Source organism: Pseudochaenichthys georgianus, chromosome 8 (genome assembly GCF_902827115.2).
Source record: "Pseudochaenichthys georgianus chromosome 8, fPseGeo1.2, whole genome shotgun sequence".
NCBI lineage: Eukaryota > Metazoa > Chordata > Actinopteri > Perciformes > Channichthyidae > Pseudochaenichthys > Pseudochaenichthys georgianus.
Window position 1 is genome coordinate 9,438,383 of NC_047510.2, and position 18,801 is coordinate 9,457,183.

At 42.5% G+C, this 18,801-nt stretch overlaps 1 protein-coding gene across 3 annotated transcripts; it reads left to right on the forward strand.

Annotated features, from left to right (window-relative positions):
* The first annotated feature begins 12,984 nt into the window (after positions 1-12,984).
* LOC117450756 (sterile alpha motif domain-containing protein 3-like) lies at positions 12,985-18,477 on the forward strand. Of its 3 annotated transcripts, XM_034088693.2 has the most exons (6): positions 13,001-13,016; positions 15,485-15,646; positions 15,778-16,718; positions 17,101-17,262; positions 17,363-17,452; positions 17,683-18,477. In XM_034088693.2, exons 3-6 carry the CDS (start codon positions 15,795-15,797, stop codon positions 18,010-18,012), a joined length of 1,506 nt encoding a protein of 501 aa, XP_033944584.2. In that variant the 5' UTR covers positions 13,001-13,016; positions 15,485-15,646; positions 15,778-15,794; the 3' UTR covers positions 18,013-18,477. The 3 variants fall into 3 exon arrangements, with proteins under 3 accessions (XP_033944582.2, XP_033944584.2, XP_033944583.2); XM_034088691.2 differs by lacking the exon at positions 15,485-15,646 and having other exon boundaries at positions 12,985-13,016; XM_034088692.2 differs by lacking the exon at positions 13,001-13,016 and having other exon boundaries at positions 14,616-15,646.
* Positions 18,478-18,801: the final 324 nt, after the last annotated feature.

Below are 18,801 nucleotides of genomic sequence, written 5' to 3' on the forward strand. Positions count from 1 at the left end.
ATGGCGGCTTCCGAGTCGATGCTGAATAGATGTCCTCCCGATCTTCCTTCTCCGGTCCGATGATGATGCCTCCCGGGACGACTGCTGGATGGATGTCCTCGAGGTCCTTCTCCTCCAATCCGCTGATGACAGCATCCGAGTCGACCTCCATGACGAGAGCCAGATCTGTCCTGATGTCGTCTAGGGTCCTCTCAGGTGTTTTCCCCCGCCGCACACTGGCTCCGCACAGTGGTACCAGTTGTCCCCCTTTCCTTGTAGGCGGACGGCATGGGATGTCCTCTGGGTCACTCGGTCGGGGCCGGAGAGCCTGGGGTTGACAGTCAGCCTCCTGCGTCTCGGGTCCCCCTTTTGGCATCCACAACCTGTGTGGAGAAATCTGATACAAATCCCTCAAGCCTACGCTCCGGGCTCTGGGGCCCTCGGCTGTTTGACCCACCAGTGCGTGGCAACTTGGAGCCTGTTGGTGGGGTGTCTTAAAACAACAGACGTCTGAGCACAGGTTTTCTAAATTAATTGTGCAGCTTCAGAATCTTAATACTTGGACTGTGCCCACTAAATAAGAACCACAACATCTTTAGGTAAACTAAATAACATATTTCAATAACTCTGAATTTCTGACAAGCATCTGTATTTATTTTAAATGAAATCCCTGAGATCCCATTAAAAATCTAAAAATATGATTTGAACTGCTAATGTTTCTGGTAAAGAAACACACTAATCTTATGGATTCAAAAACAACCAAAATCACAATACTAACAAAGTGAATGGCTTCCTGGTGATACTGCTTCTACCCGTCAGTGCTTAGATATTATCCCGCTGAAAAAATGAATACAGAATTCCAACAAACTGTCATCAAATGTCTTTCTATTATGTATTTAGATTAAATGTATATCCCCATAATGACCTCAACAATAAAGTCTATGGCTTTTACTTCTTTACCAGGCTAGTTACATGATGTTGTCCAAATTACATTCTATCTCATTACATTACTATGTTTTAACTTTAACTGTAAATATGTTCTTTCTACATTTCAAACCTTAGTTACTTTAATATCTGTTGAAACATTAGTTGACACATTACTCACAGGTCAGTTTCTTCCATTATTCCATTCTGGACTTACATCTCTCCCAGCAGCCCCTTGGCCACTGATTCTTTATCTGTGTTACCGGCTATAACTCAATCAATATTAGAGACATGTCAACATTCATCAAACAGTGTGTTATCCCCAGATATGGAGCAGGTCAATTCTAAAACTGTCAATCAATGGTCAGATTAAACAATGGAGTTGGGCCAGCCGGTTCCTTTCAGTCCCTAAATGAAAAATGTACATTGTAAAGTTTACACTCCCCCTTTTTTACACATTCTCTCATGTGTAAACAAAAACCTGTATGGGAAGAAAACCTTCAGGTCATAATGGATTATAAGACAATACCAAACATTTTTCCCAAATGTACATCCATTATTTCCACCGTAAACCCTTGAGAGTGTTTCTCTCCATCATTCAGTCCTAAAAGAAACAGAATTCCAAATGTCATAGTTTGAGTTTCACATTCTTCAAACCGCCACCTCCTGTGGGAGTGAAACATCATCAAGCAGATTAGATACGGTTTCCCCTTTTGTGCAATGTTAGGAAACCTCTCATTTCACACATTATTATCACCCATAAATAATGTGTTAGTCCAAAACATGCTTGATTAGTCATCGTTTGAAATCATGCAGTTGCACTGATCAGGTGCAGACATACACACACTCACACTCACACTGTCAGGTTGTAAAGTCAGGTTTGGTCAGGTTCACCGCAGAGTCAGTCATTGACAGTGCCTTCCCAAGTTACCCTGTCGGTCAGTTGGTCTCAGTCTTTTTGGCCATGTGTCTTGCTCTGCAGAGACTTTGATGTTCCAGCACAGGCCAGCATCCTCCGTCTATACAAATCTGTATATATGGAGCGCCATCATTTATTAATTCACAATTACAACTATAATGTTCAAGATATCTCCAACCCCTCCTTGCTGTTTCCCACATTCCCTGAAAAATGTCTAGCCAAAAAAAAATGTCACTTCCTTATTGTACTATTACTATTACTGCAATTCATTTACACCTAATTAGTATTAAAATGACTAATAGATCTATTTCAGAAACATGTGTACATCACTACCTTGTGTCAAAACATTACTAGGATCTGTAAAGATCTGCTATGTATTCCATAACTCATTCTATCAATTTATCTTCAATTCTGGTGCACTTAAAGAACAATGTTACCCTCTTTAACAGTGCGTGGAACTCTGGGTGTCTGAACATGAAACCAGTACCTCAAATTGAAATACTATATTTTGTTTAGAACCAGCTTTCCCTTCAACATGACCTATATAAATAAATATTTATCTGATCTTATAGAGCTGTTACTAAAACTCTCCCTTTGAACTGATCAATACTGTAACAAATTAAAACACTACCAAATTCACACACGAATAAAAAGTCCAGTGCATACTTCCTTCATGCCCCCCCCCTTTTTTTTATCAGTGTGTATTAGACTGATTTTCCACTTCACTTTAATAGTTCTCCTCTTTTCCGCTATTTTTATTTACCAATTGACTAATTTATGGTCAATACATCTTCTTATCTTCACTTATTTATATTTATCTTTTGTTCACGATAACAATGGTATAACAACCACACGTCTTCAATTCTGGTCCACCTAAAAATCAATGTTAAACTCTTTAGCAGTGTGTGGAACCCTGGATGTCCGAACATGCAACAATTTCTCCCTCCTTTATCAAGGATTTAAAACAGAAGTAATTTCATATTTCCTATGGTAATAACTATGCTACAATGGTGAAATCAATTATTTAGATTGGAATACGATATCTGGCTTGGCACCAACTCTCCCTTTAACATTATCCATACAGATAAAGATTTGTCTTATAGAGTGGTTCCTAAAACTATCCCACTACTTTATTCACACGTGAATAAAAAATGTCAAAGAATATTTTGTTAACATGATGAAAAGATTGAAGAATATAGTCGTACTCTGTCATGTCTCCCCCTTTAACCCTCAGTGTGTTCTCATTTTACTCTAATAGTTTCCTCTTGACTGCTATTTTTAATTTAATAAATCTTTCTGTCTTTACGTATTTATGCTTTAAATGTGCGTTTTGTGAATAAGTGTGTTTATGTGTAAACTCACTCATTCCCGTTTTCCTTTTCTCCTCCTCTGGTTTTCTCAAGCCGTGACCCCGGCCTCCTCACTTCTAATCGACCATGCCAACTCCTCTGATTCTGTGTTCTCTTCAGTCCATCAGCTGTAACTCTATTAGGCAGCCATTGGCCCAGTTACATCTGCATGCCCCATCATGCTCATGTTCTTGCACTGCTTTGCATTTCATCTCCTCCTTTACAGTCTCCCTGCTGTTTTATGTAGGGCGGATTCTGCTCTCATGTCCCACACTTTGCTCTTCTGCTCAGCTTGGAACTTCATGGTCCCGTCTGAGGGACTGATGAGCGTAGATTTCTGCCCGTCAGCATGCTGTTTGGTTCTGGATGCCACAGGTGGAGATAGTTCTGGCTGCAGTCTTGTTGTTGTTGTTTCAGCTCTGGTTCTCTGTCTGTTCGATGGAGAAGGAGGAGTCTCCTGTTGGGTTAGGTCTTTTGTCTGCTTGGAGGGTCGGGATCGTAGCCTTTTCTAACTCAGAGGGGGAGTCCAGGTCTCGGGACGCATTACCTATAAAAAATCTACCACACTGAGGTTAAATAAATCCAACCCTTTCCACTCTGACTCTTTGTAATCATACTATCTGTCTTAATTGTTAAATGTCATCTAAACAACCTAATTGATGTCTACAAATGATATTACAAAATCTCACTCTAAAAATTGTTTCATCCATTGCTACATATTTACCCAACATAACTCCTTCAGGAAACCATTTTCTCCTATACATTGAAAAACGTACATGTTTCCAGCATCACATATTCCACACACTACGAAAGAACATCTACATATTTTCTCCAATATTTTAAGCTAGTTGTGACATAATAATCAGATGTCTTGTTTGCTAACCAAGAATATTAAACTTTAAAATCTCTTTTGGCCAGTTGAAGTCCTGCTTACTTCATCTTTAAAATCTTCCTTAATTTGAAACCAAAAAAGGGGGAAGGCGTGTGGAAGCAAGCAATGAACTGAAAATGCCACCAATCCTGTTTTAACGTGATGGCGCACATCGAAAACCTAAGCGGGCATAAGCACCCCTGTCATAACTGACAAGCGTTCAAAAACCTTTCTGCTTATCCCTTAGGCTACTACTTTTTGTTTTATTCATAACCTAAAAATACAATTGTGATGAATAGCTTGCTTTTGTACCATTACATTTACCAACATAAAACAAGGTCTGTACTAATCAACAATGACAACCTACAGACAGCTCATTTATTTAAATATACGCAATATATTGACTTCGCTTTTATTTATCTGACTTAATTAACATGCTTCCCCCCCTTTCAGCCACTAGATGGCAGCAGCAGAGCACAAATGAGCTTCACTCTTCTGAGCGAATGTCTGATTTCCACAGACAATGCTCACACAGGTTATTCAGGTAAAAATCACACAGATTTATTCCCCGTACAGTTTGTCTAGCTTGATAACGTGCTTCATATGTCGTCACGCAGGACTCTCTGCCTACCTTGCGATCAACGTTATGTTTACGTCAGCCTTTCAAATTAATTTTTACAGACAAGGGAAACGAGAGCCGGTCTCGTCACAATGTAGGTGACGTTAGCGCTCTCTCCCAAGGATTTAACATATACCAGTCCGCTGACGCTTTCGCTTATTTGGTCTAAGACTGTTATTTACCCCCAGTTTTAAACGGCGGCTCGATCTGAAAATATCGAGCGTCCAGGTTTCGTCGTGTAGGAATTACACCGTAACACCCACGAACTGCACCGTCTCCACGCCACTTCAGGAATAAACTACCTGAGATCCACGCTAACTGCTTTATATCTCGTCACGCAGGACTCTCTGTACCTTGCGATCAACTTTCACGTGTTTTATATAACTTTCCTAACATGGTAAAATATGCATCGTATACTCCATTCAAACTTCAAAAACACTCTGAAACGCCTACAGACAATCCTACAGTTTCGTTACCTTATTTGTAGTGGCGCAGGGCCCTGCTAATGTCCGAGGCGTCTAAAAGTGTTTGTTCCCGACCCAGTCTGGTCGCCTGAATCCTTCCACAGCTCATGTTTATTCGGCGTCGAGATCACCATTTGTTAGGAGATATAAATGATAACTAGGCCGCATTTCCAAATCTCGCCGCGTCCCTAAACAAGCTGTTATCTTACATGAAGGAAATCCAGAGCATACACTTAACCGTTAAACAATAATCCACTTTAATGGTAATATACAATGCAATACAATCAAATACATTACCATACACAACCATATCGTATCATATGTGTAATGTCAGGAGTTGGCCTACTCCTGGCTCCTGCCCACAGGCCGCCACGACCTTCCAGTCCGAGCGACGCGAGGAGAGAGAGAGAACAGCAAGCCGGATAGGCTTTCATACCAAATGATACAGGAGGGGGTGGAGTTTAAGGACAACTGGTCGTCTTTTCCAGTCATCTCAAACAAACACCTCTGACCCTCACTGTCTCCTATTTCTGCAGCCTCTGCAGCCTCCACACATCCCCCCATCCCATTCCAGAGACCACAGTGGGGTCTTGTTCCAGCTCCCCCACAGCAATAAAACCCTTAACAGCCCTTCACAGTTTGCATGAATACATACAAATATTTCCTCACAACCACGACGCATGCGTCATTCAAAATAAGCACCTCTTCTCGCTTCACCATAGCAAGGAGGGCCGTCTGGTGAGACATCTCACTTCATGTTACTCTGAGCCCTGGGGTTACGTAAGTAACCTATAGTTCTCATTCATAACACTCCGTTCGATGTCTCACTATGGGATATTGTAGCTCCCGTATTGCCAGACGAGCTTATCTCGAAGATCACCGATCAACCAGAATTTAACAGGTGGAGTCCCGACTCAACAAGGTGCCCAGCACTGCTCGGGCCACGCTTGGAGCGGAGACGTCTAGCCTGTAAAAGTGGACAAAAGTGAGCGGCGAAGACCAGCGTGCCGCTGCACAGATGTCTTGGATGGAAACACCCTTGAACAAAGCCCAGGATGTAGCCAGGCCCCGAGTCGAGTGAGCCCGCAGACCCGAAGGTGCTTGCAGATTCTGACTCATATAGGCCAAAGCAATCGCCTCCATGATCCAGTGGGATAGTCGTTGCTTAGTAACAGGCTTACCCTTGTGAGGTTTAGCCCAGGACACGAAGAGTTGGTCATTAAGACGAAGCTCTTTTGATCTGTCCATATATGTGTCTAAAGCCCGGACTGGACACAACAGATCCTGCTGCTGCTCCCCGGAGGAAACCAGCTGCGGAGGAAATGCCTCAAGGTCAATTGGGGTACACGAACCAACCAACTTTGGTGTAAAGGCAGGGTTGGGTTTCAACAACACTCTCGTTTGCCCTGGGGCGAACTGAGTGCATGAGGGATGTACAGACAGTGCATGGATATCACTGACCCGTTTAGCGGATGCCAGGGCCAGTAACAGCACTGTCTTGAGTGACAGATGTTTCATGTCAGCTCCTTCCAGGGGTTCAAATGGGGTCATTTTGAGCCCATTTAAGACCACTGCCAGGTCCCATAAGGGCACCAGCGACCTGGAGAAAGGGAGGAGCCTGCGAGTTCCCTTCATAAAACGGCAAACCAAAGGATGTTGGCTAGCCGTCTTACCCTCAAAGCCCACATGCAGTGGCGACTGGTCATTAGGGGCAGGTGGGGCACAGCCCCACCTAGTGTCAGCAGAAAGTATTAAAACTAATGATTACAAAAAAATGCAAAAAAAAAAAAAAAATATATATAAAATATATTTTAAGATCATGTTTAATCATCTGATTCGTCTGTACATTGCTGTTTTAGTCTGTGTTCTTCTAATTAGTGTATACAGTGTCACACTGCTCAATAGGCACACACTGACAGTGTGTGCCTATTGAGCTGTTTAGAGCCATGTGGGACAAAACCCGATCCTGCCCCTCCCTCTCCCTGTTTAAGTCAATGGTGACTGTAAAAACTACACTGCGCATGCTCAGAGTATTGTCCTATTTAATGTGTGTGGGAAAACAATAATGACCAAGGGGGGCATAGAGCTGCCATCCCCACCATACGTCATCTCACATAATTCAGAGCTGATTGGCTGTAAGTACGTGTGCCGCGAAAAGTGTGGTGTGTGAAGAGGAGACGAGAGAGCTGCAGTGAGGCGTCCTAAAACCCGGAAGTAAACTGCGCATGGCTTCCCTCGACAAAAAAGCAATGAGATTTCTCCTTAGGATTTTAGAAAATAGCTCAAAATAAGATCTGTGGGAAACAAACCTGTTAGATAAATGCACGTTTTGTTCAGCCGGTTAATATCCACATGTCTACCCTACTTTTATAATTTTCGAATCATAAATCTATTGATTAGATTAGATTTATGATAGACTTTTGAAACTACAAGAAGATAAGGAGGACTTTTACAAAAAAGTAATATAGATTTTTGTCCAGAAGGATAGGCAAATGGACTTCATCTTCATGTCAAGGTAAGACTGCAATTTTATTGAAAATGGGATCTTACTAAGAGAGAACAATTCAATATTTAAATGATAAAATTACATGTTTTGGGTATCCTTTTGTTGAACTGTCTGTTTAAAATTAATTGAAGCATCAGACAAAAAAAGCTTTTGAAAATAATATTATATTTTGATTTAGGTCAAAATATAATATTTGTAAACCTGAAGAGTCAGGTGCCTCACCAGCCATGAACCTCACTGCAGAAGCTTATATTTAGACATCTGAGTTTTTTGTGCCCCACCACTTTTGTACAGATAGAAACGCCACTGCCCACATGGCATGCAGCAATAGCAGCCAGGTACACCTTGATCGTGGAGAAAGCTCTGTGTCTTTCGATCAAGTCCTGCAGAAATGATAAAATCACCCCGACAGGACATTGAAAAGAAATGTGTCCTTCTTGAAGGCACCACTCCTCAAACACCCTCCACTTACAGTCGTAAAGAGACCTGGTGGAGGAAGCTCTCGCACTCTGAATAGTGTTTATCACCTTCTGAGGGAGTCCCACTGTATTCAGATTGTACCACTCACGGGTCAGGTCCATAGTGCCCCGCGCTCTGGGCGTGGGTAAAGGATCGCCCCCCCTGCCTGAGACAATCTGTCTCTGCGTGGTGGGGGCTGCCATGGCTGCCCGCACAACAGCTGATATATCTCCGCCAGCCCGTACATTACGGGCTAGGGCGGAAACATCAGAGTAAGTGTGTGGCGTTGCTCCTTCACTCTGGCCAGAGTTGGGGGTAACAGAGCCAGGGGTGGGAACACGCACAGAGGACCCGGAGGTCAATCGTGTACGAGTGTGTCCCCGCCTAACAGTGCGTTTAAATCGTGCATTAAAGGGAACAGTTGTCATTGAGCATTTTCTCCTTTTGCGAACAGACTTAACGCGGCTCCGCCGTAACGCACCCACAGTGGACTCCCGATCCTTGGATGAGGAGTCCAGTCTGCATAGAGTGGTGCACCTCTGGACAGTAATTCTGTCCCGAGGTGCATAACTCCCGGTACCTGTGTCGCTCTCAGAGAGAGGAGACGTCTGCCGCTCCAAGGGATAAGTTTGTGTGCCAGTGTGTGTGACTGGAGACAACGCAACCTCCCCTGGCGGTTCATACACGATATCGTGTTGTCTGTCCTCACGAGGACATGGTGTCCTCTGAGAGAAGGCAGGAAGCGTTTTAGGGTGGGGAACACCGCTAAAAGCTCCGGGTAGTTTACGTGTGCCCGCTGGAGGTCTCTGCTCTAGGGACCTCTCACCGGGCGACCTTCGTAAATACCCTATCAGCCTGTCTGACATGCGTCCGTGGTGACCACCTTCTGTGAAAGGACAGCACCCGTAGGCGCGTCCCGCACTAGAAAAGTCGGGTGTAGTGCCACTACGCATTACATAATAACCAAAACTCTCCGCACGCCGTGGCGCGCGGGGTTTAGTTTTATTATTGCGGCTTTTACACCAGCGCTTTTCAGTTTCTAGCTCCGAGCGGGAGCTTTTCTGGTTCAGCTCCGGTTTCCCTTTTCAGCTACCGCTCTGTTCACAGCGCCCACTGGTGCCCCAGAGCTGCCCCTGCTGCGTCATGACGTCACCGTTTACATCGCTGATCGCTCACAACAACAACAACTGCGTCGGGTCGATGATCGTGTTGCTTTTAATCACACAAAGCCAGAATAAATTGAATAACGACTTCTCCAACCTTATACTTTGCTCCAGAGTGCCGTGGTTCATTGTTTATTAATGTGTTTCTGCAGCATTTACCGACCGCTGCAGTATTGGCTGCTCTTCCACGGGAGTTTATTCTCCCGTTAACTCCCGGTTAGCTCACACTGGAGCGGCCGCTCTAAAGTATTCACTGTCCGACTCACACAAGCAGCTGATGCATATCCCCAGTTCTCCTCACAAGTGAATGTGTGTCAGTCTGAATTGACACTGTTTGGTATCACAACGCTGTTATGAAAGTTTCTCTGGTATAAAACGGGTGATGTTAGCATAGCAACCGAAGCTAAACTGACTACTTGCATCCGATAGCTGCAATAATACAAAACAACACGTCTGCCTCTCTCCACAATGATCGATAACAGTGAACGGATGGTCAAAGTAAGGTACAAATAAACAGAATCACACGAAGCCTGGTTAGTGTTGCCTGACTTTATAAAGTGTGTTTATAAGCACACTGCTTGTAGGCAGGCATAACAGTCGAGTCGACCCATGTTCAGGGGAGGTGGGTTTAGTTTCCTGCACGCCTCGACGTAAGAGAAACATAAGCGACGTCGCCTCTTAGCTCCAAAGCTCTTGCCTCTGGACCGATAATTTTTTGGAGCTGGAAATGAAGCGGATTCCGGAGCTAAGAGCCGGCGCCGCTGCGGTGTGAACAGGAAAACCCGGCGCTTTTCAGGCTCTAGCTCCGAGCCGGAGCTGAAAAGGCGCTGGTGTGAAAGGGGCATATGAGGCCCATGTTGAGTGGGTGCTTTACGAGGACATTTTTCCCCGTAATCTGACTCCGCTCGGTTGGCATTATAGATAAAACCCTTCTTTCTAGGAGAGAGAGAACCTCTCTCTCCAGAATATGGGTTGACTCTCTCTGGGTTTGTGAAAACAGATAAAGTATAACTGTTTTGAGAAGCCCAGGCAGATGTCGTGAGTATCTCCTGCTGTATGCTCCTTAGAGCCAGCTGAGATGTCACGTTAACGGCTCCGGCCGGCACTGCGCATGCGCGTAACGGAGGTACCCTTTCAGCTCCAGCCGGTGTCAGTACCAGATGTGTTCGGGGTACCAGATATGTTCGGGTGTATTTCCGTCGCACCCGTCATCCGTCATATCCGTCTACTCACCTCCCTCTGCTCCCAGCGCTCTGCTGCCACACATCGGCCGTCTGCGGAACTGCAGCCGGAGGAACTCGGGACAGCTTGTTATGTGTGGGGTGCTATGGTGCACTGTAAAACATCACAGCCCCATTTAGTTATGTCAAGTTACATTGTCTCTTCAATTCAAAGAGCTCTGACAAGTTTTTGATTTTTAACTCAGCTTTTCTAGTTTTAGAAGGTTAAACTTACATTTATTCACTGTCTTGACAACTTAAACATTTTGTCACATTGACTCAACTTGCCTTAGCAAGTTATCAGTTGAAAAAAGAAACAAAAGAAAAAGGCGGGAAGGCAGGTTTGAGAGCGACAGAACAAAATGTATGCTTCCACATTTGAGTTTAAAAAAAAAAACTCCTCCCTAAACTGAATGCAATGTTTAAGCATGGATGTAATTAACTGGTATATCCTAAAGATGTCATGTTTTAATTCGGACTAAAGACACATTTTTGATCTAAATGAGAGGACTACTGCCGCTGGCGGAGGAACTCTGTGAACCTGCAGCGGTGATCCAACGGAGGCGGAGTGATACGTTAACCTACAGTCTGAAACACCGGCTAGGACCGTTACGGTTACGGAGGGCATTTTATTTCAGACAGTAAGGAGGTAAGTTTTAATGATTTCAAAACCTTTAATTCTTTGCCTGCTACTACTACGGTTTGAAAGAAATAAAGAGTATGAAGTTATCTGTGGACGTTGTGCTTACTAATATTGATAGAAAGCTAAAACATATTAAAGTGTAAGCAAATGGGTTTGTTTTTAACTGTTAATATTTGATTTTAATTATGAGCTACTAAAGTTATTAATTTACTTCGACATTTAGGTTTGCTTTGACAATTAAGTGGTAAGTTTGCTAGCTTAAATTGCCATTAGCAATGTTCGCTGTCAGCTAGCTACACAGTCAGAGATAAGGGAGCGATACTGTGTCACTTTTAATGGCTGTGCGTGCACTTTGGGTTTAATATTGACCAGTAAAAAATACAATTTATTATGAACTGTATACACTTCAAGACGTGTAATAATGTGGCGCATGCTGCAGACCCTGGAGGCAACTCAAATGTTTGGAGGGAAATCTACCTGGTCTCCTTTTTTCTCTCCGCTCTGTGTTTATGTATGTGTGGGGGGGGGGGGCAGGGCAGAGGAGACACGGAGACGACATTAGCCGCGTTCACACTGCGGTACTTTTCCCACAAAGGTTCATGCGAACTCTTTAGTTCGCATGAACTAAGTACAGATCGCGTTCACACCAGAAAAAGTCCCTGGGGGTGGATTATGAAGCCGCTGACATCACTTCTTCTTCTTCTGCTTTGGGTTTACTGGCAGGCCGCAAACCACTTCACGGCGTATACTGCCGCCCAAAGTCCCCGGAGTTGGGGACTGGCTTCAGTAGAAGCTGCTGGGAGTCCCAGCAGCTTCTACTGAAGCCTTCCGAGTAAATCGCCAGAACGCCTACACCTCCTCATCTCCACCGCTCCCATGTTTTATTTTGTGTTGCCATAAGTTAGTCTCTGCGTTTCTGCGCTGGGCTAATGCTAATGCTAATAATGCTAATGCGAGGATAATAAAATGGCGGCTTCACAAAACTTTTTGGGAGTTTTACGGGGCGTGGTTTGCAATTCGCCCAGCCAATCAGGAATATAGCTCTTTTCTCACAAAAGAGCCGCTCGAAAGTCCCTGCTCTCTAGCAGGGACTTTCGAGGGGGTAAAAAGGTTCGCATGAACTACTTTTAGTACCGGCTCTTTTTGGTGTGAACGCGATCATGAACTAAGTTCGCATGAACCTTTGTGGGAAAAGTACCGCAGTGTGAACGCGGCTATTTGTTTTGGGTTTTCGTGTGTCTGATATTCAAACTATTACTTTATAAGTTTAAGTATCATACCAAAATGTCATGAGAGTAGCTTAGCTTTTTCGGGAATAGTGCGGTGCGTAATGTACGTAGTGTGTGGGCATCCAAGAGCAGATGAGAGAGCGTCGGGAGCTGGGTGGGGCGTAGAGAGAGGGATAGCAGCAGGTATGCGGGAAGTCAGGGGGGCTAGTGGAGCCTCACAGCGGCGAAACTGTGGCGCGCTGTCGGTGCGCTTCAGATGAGGCTCCCTCCGCAAAATGAGCCACATTTTGCCTCACCTCAGTCTGCTTCTGCGTGATCTGCGTATAAGGAGGGGCGGCCCTGTATAAAAACGTAATATTAAAAACACAACAAACAGTGACATCTTTGACCGCTCTGCTGCATGAAACTCGCTACTGCTGTGGTATGATTTGAAGACATAGGGGGCAACTGCCATTAAAAATGTAACCTGAACACTGGAACGTACATTTGAATCACCCCGAGCATAATTGTCTTTATTGTAAAAAAAATTGCCATTTTTTTCATCTCTGCTGATATGAAAACATAAATGCTGATACCAATATATTTGTGGAAGGTCAATATCAAGGTAAATAACGTGCATTTATTTTGTGTTACAGGTGTGAACGAGCATGTCCAGTTCATGAAGTGGAAATGTAAGTTTTGTACGTTCTCCTCCAATTGGCAAGGAAGAATAATTCAGCATTATAAACAGCGTCACGGACATCATCGAAGGTGTTCAGGCCTTGTCTGTATTTATGAAGACTGTTTGAACAGCTTTCAAACCCAAGCTTTACTTAAAAAACATTTGAAAGAACATGTTAAAGAAGCTAACAAATGTGTGTCAAAATTATGCTGTGATTTGTGTTCATTCTCAGAGCCTAGTGACATTAACACATATTTAGCTCATTTAAAGACTCATTTGAGGAACAGGGAAACAGTTAAATGTCCATTCGTAGACTGCTCATTCAAGTCGAGTATACTATCAACCTTTACTGCTCATAGAAGCCGCTATCATAAATGTTCCACCCTAAATAGTCTTAGACCAGGGCTTTGTGTACAGCATGGACATACAAATACTGTAATCAGGGAGGATTCTGTTTCTGATACTGAGGCATCACCTTCATATGATTCTCTACCTGGTGCTGAAGGTCTTCTTGAAAATAGAGAGACCATTAAAAATAAGTTTGCATCCTTATTCCTCCGCATGCAAACCATTTTACATGTTTCTAATTCAGCAATACAGGAAGTAATTGATGAGTTATTTGACATTGGAGAACTTGCTGATCAAAATATCAAAGAAATTATACAGAAGGTTCTGGAGGAAAATAACTGTGTAGTTGATGCCTCTGTTGTTACAGAATTGTCTGATGAAATACAATCTTTAAACCCACTGACATTTCTTTCAAGACAGGGACCTTTGGGCACAGAGCGTAAAAGGCAGTCATTTTATAAAAAAAACTTTACAGTCATTGAACCCGTCGAGTATGTGCTAAATGTACAAGAAAAAACCATTCATTTGTTTATGTTCCTATTTTAGAGCTGTTAAGTAAGTTGTTTGAAAGAACTGAGATTCTTCAATCATTACAGAAGTCAACGGGAAGACGGGAAGGTCATTACAGTTCATTTCAAGATGGTGAATACTTTAAAGAAAACAAACTTCTCACTGAAGAATTAGGAATTGCTCTTGGCTTATACATTGATGATTTTGAAGTTTGTAATCCGTTGGGGACTTCAAAAAAGAAACACAAAGTGTGTGGCATTTATTGGGTGTTATCCAACATACCATTAAAATTTAGATCAACATTATCATCAATTTATCTAGCTATATTGTGCAAAACTGTACACTTAAAACAATATGGTTACGGCAAGGTTTTGGAACCACTGATAAGAGATCTTGAGCATTTAGAGACCATCGGTATATTTGTACAAGGACTTGGTTCTTATGTGAAAGGTACTGTTTTGTATGTGTCTGCTGATAACTTAGGTGCACACTCACTTGCTGGATACCAAGAGTCTTTCAATGTGGAGAAATGTTGCAGATTTTGTTTGGCTAGCCGTGCAGATATTCAGAAGTATGATGTCAGAAGTGGGACTTTTACTTTGAGAACACCACATTTGTATGATGAAGCTGTTAATGTGCTCAAGACAACTGATGCCTCATGTGTTGATGGTTTAAAAAGAGACTGTCCTTTAAGAAGACTTGCTCACTTTCATCCTGCAAAAGGGTTTCCACCTGATTTTCTTCATGATTTGTTCGAAGGAATTGTACCTGTGGAACTGTGCATGTGTCTTTCAGATCTGATTGCTAAAAAGTATTTCACTTTGAATGACCTTAATGAAAGGATAGGATCATTCCCTTTTCAGTTTAATGACAAAACTAACAGGCCTCAAGCAATACATGCAAACTTTTCCAAAAATGGAACTATTGGTGGCAATGGACATGAGAACTGGGCACTTTTGAGATTCCTTCCACTGCTGATCGGCCACCGAATTCCAGAAAGTGAAAAAACCTGGTCTGTGATCCTTGAACTGAAAGACATTGTGGAGCTACTATCCAGCCCCTCATTCACAACAGAAACCCTGTGCTACCTACAAGCAAAAATCTCTGACCACAGACAGTTGCTATTGGAAATATTTCCTGGTACAAGATTACGTCCCAAGCATCATTATCTTGAACATTATCCTGTACTGATCAAGAAATTTGGTCCACCAATTGAGTTCTGGACAATAAGATTTGAGGCCAAACATTCTTTCTTCAAACAGGTGGTTCGCAATACTGGCAACTTCAAAAATATTCTGCACACTTTAGCCACAAGACATCAGCTGATGTTGGCATATTATTTGGAGATGCCAACAATTTTCAAACCAAGCATTGAGACTGGGAAATCATCAATCGTATCTGTGGACATCTTAGATGTTGCTATCAGAGAGGCCTTAAGGAGTAAGTTTCAAGATCTGAACTCTGTTTCTCTCACCTCCACTGTTTACTTAAATGGGACAAAATATTCGAAAGGAATGGTGCTCTCAGTTGGACGGACAAGTGGACTGCCAGATTTTGGGAGAGTACTCGATATCTGTGTAGTGGATTGCTGCATATCATTCATTATGGAACTATTCACAGCAGCCTTCGTGATTCATCTCGGGTGTTTCCAACTTGCCAGAAGAGACCCTGCAGTGACTGTGGTTGTCGAGCCTGACAATCTGAATGACTACACCCCTCTTGCTGCATACCTTGTGGAAGGAAAGCTGCTTGTCACTCCAAGGACATTCATGTTAAATTAAGGTAAAGTTGGACTGGGAAGTGTTTTTTTAGTGTCTTCCGTAAATTGTATTACGTGCAACTTATTTTCAATTCACTTCCAGTGTTTATTTCCTGATGATAAAGTGTTTTCTATATTGTTAACTGTGTTTCAGCTGATGCAGACACCTCAATGATGCTTCTCAGAGTTATCCTCTCACCTGAAGATATAAGGCGGGTCACCCTAGAAGATGTTCCCTCATCAGTTGATGATCTGTGTGCAAAACTGCGCAACACTCTTGGTCTCCGAGGGAACTTCATTTTACAGTTTGAAGATTCGGACTTTGGGAATCAGCTCTGCAATTTGACAGACATTAAGGAGCTACCAGCGGAACGAGCCACTCTGAAGGTTTTGTTCACATCTTCTGAGGTGGTTTCTGACTCAACACTGGATACTGTAAGCTTTGATTCCCCAAGTAGCAGTCAATCGACAGAATGGCCCGATCCTTTTGTTGTTCCAGCTTTCTCCCATGATGTTGAGTATCAGCTGAGAGCAGCAAATGATGCGTATGCCCAGGATCAAACTGTGATGGTCATCTCAAAGGGTGTGAAAAGTGAAATACTGGACAGACTTGCGGATATCATATCTAAAATCACAGCCTATCCCAACAAAGACCATTATGAAAGTGTAGCAAAAGCTCTTGTTGCAAAGCACCCATGTCTCAAAGAGCCAGGGTCAGGTAGAGGGTGGTATTGCTGGGTATTTAGTTTGAGATTCAAGATGGGCAATTACCGTCAGAGAATGATGGCAGCTGGATGCCCTGAAGTTCTTGTAAATAAAAGAAAAAGGGGCGAGGAAAACCACAAGCCAGTCAAAAAGTCAAAAAAAGGAGAGATCCACTACCTGCCAGAGCCACCTGAGGGACAGACTACTGGGAAGTCAGAGAAAGATCGCAATACCATGGCACTGGAAGTGCAGAAGAAGGACTCCGATTTACAGCTTCTGGGTGAACTGATGATCGCAACATTCTCACAGCGAAGAAAGGAGATCATCGGTGATGAGCCACTGATCTCTGCTGTCATGGAGAGATGGCCTGCATTGTTTGGTCAGAGACAGGTAATCCTTTGCTAATCGAGTGCAGTTTGTGCAATTGTTTACTTCTACACAATATATTTTTGTACCTTCAGCTATAACACAAAAATAAAAAGGGCATATTTTACTGCAAGATGAATAATTCTACTTAAGTTGCTGATAATACTATTACATAAGTAATGGAGTATAATATCATATACTCCATCATTTAATTATAATTGAGGACTTTCAATGTGGTACAACTACTATTACTGAACTATAGGATATTATACGTCAACAACATAAAGCATGTACTATTTCTTGCCGTTATGTTTTGGATTCCTCTCTTTAAATTACTACAGCTGTTACATGGTGCTCTTATTTTTCTCTCACTCATGTAATTTCTCTGTTCTTTTGTCTGTTTTAGCTATGTGCCGAGTTCAGCAGAATCGTCACCAAAGACCTGCTGAAATCTTTGCTGGAAGGACTAGATGCCATGGTTCCAAGTCTGTTGGAGGCTTACAAAGCTGCTGTAGCATCTGGAAGAAGGTCGGCCATGAGTGGTGTTCTGCAGTGTCTTCAGAAAGAGGCAAGTATTTTACAGAGAAACTATTACCAAAAATGTGCAAAGATAAGGATTCAAGCTTGGCTATCATATTTACCTACCCTTGTCTGTTTTCCCCTTGGAGGACACAAACCAGAGCAGAAGAACGGCTGCCCTACTCGGTCTTCCAATATTTTTTGCAGAGGATTCCTCCAACGTTATCAGGATGTGTGATGTAAGTCACTATATTACTTATATTATACATTTACTTTTCTCTCGCTTAATTTGAGGTTTTGCCATAGCCAATATAATGTTCATTGTTACAATAGTGTGTATTGTTTAAGTATTACTATTGTTAATTTAGGGATTGCAATAATTACTGAAAAAATGATGACCTTGCAATTTGTCGTGTTTTTATTTCAAGTTTGGAACAGTCAATTAAGATGTATGTGTCTTTGTTATTAGGCTCATGGAGAAACCCTCGATGTGATCCTGAAAGGAATGCAGGTTGGACTGTTGATTGGACATGAAGGCCCTCTGCTTGACTCATTTCCTCTGGAAGTCTTCAATGTGGCCGTGGTGGTAGAAGAGAAGATCATCCTACATGACCTCCGAGATGTGCCCACAGGCTTTGCCATGTTAATGGGGGCAATCTACTGCCTCAACCTCGAGTACCCCCGCAACATGAAATACTCTTTTGAGTTCCTTCAAAAGGTCATCATGACCATCAAACCAGACCAGTGCTCTGCAAGAATCCATGGACTCAGAAATAAACTGCTGAGATATCACCTCTAAACAAATGACTGTCATAGCTCCTGGAAGAAGGGAGTTTCTGTTTTGGACTGTTATTCTATATATTGTTCTTGTTTTCAGCAGTGTAGTTTGTAAAGTTTTGACAGCAGACCATAGATCTTACTCTGCATATCTCCATCTCGGCTTCAGTGTACCCAAGCAAAAATTAAAAAATGCCTAGGTCACGCAGTCAGTGTCAGAGATGAGAAAACGTGTGTCGTATGACCAGTGTCCTTGGGGCCAGCTGTCATCCTCTGTTGATGGGTGTTTTAAAAGTAGTGTGATGTCTTGTTCGGGTTTCATTTTTAAGTGAATATGTGTGCAACTGTGCATACCTCAACGTTTCAGGTGTGTATGTTACTGCAGTGAGGCGAGAGACCTGACTAACTCAGGTATGGTCAGCAGCATGGTCATGCAAGTGTATTGTATGGTTTCATTTTCTATTGCCAATTACATTTTGGATATAAGTTGATGTATAACATGTTTTTTTTAAATAAATGTTATATATCTGAACAAATGCGCTGCAAGAATTATTATTCATTTATGTAAACTTGCTATCCGAAGTCAATACAACTAATATATCTAAGTTGAAACAAATGCATTATTACAATCTTCCTAACTTGAAATTATGAGTTATATAAATGTAGAACTTGAAAGTGTGAGTTATTATAATACTGAAATGTGAGTTTATTTGACTAGGTAAATAAAGTTTTCTTGCCCTAATAATGTAAGATTGGTAGTTGTCTCAACTCTAAGTATAAAGTTAAATCAACTTAGACAACTTAAAAAACA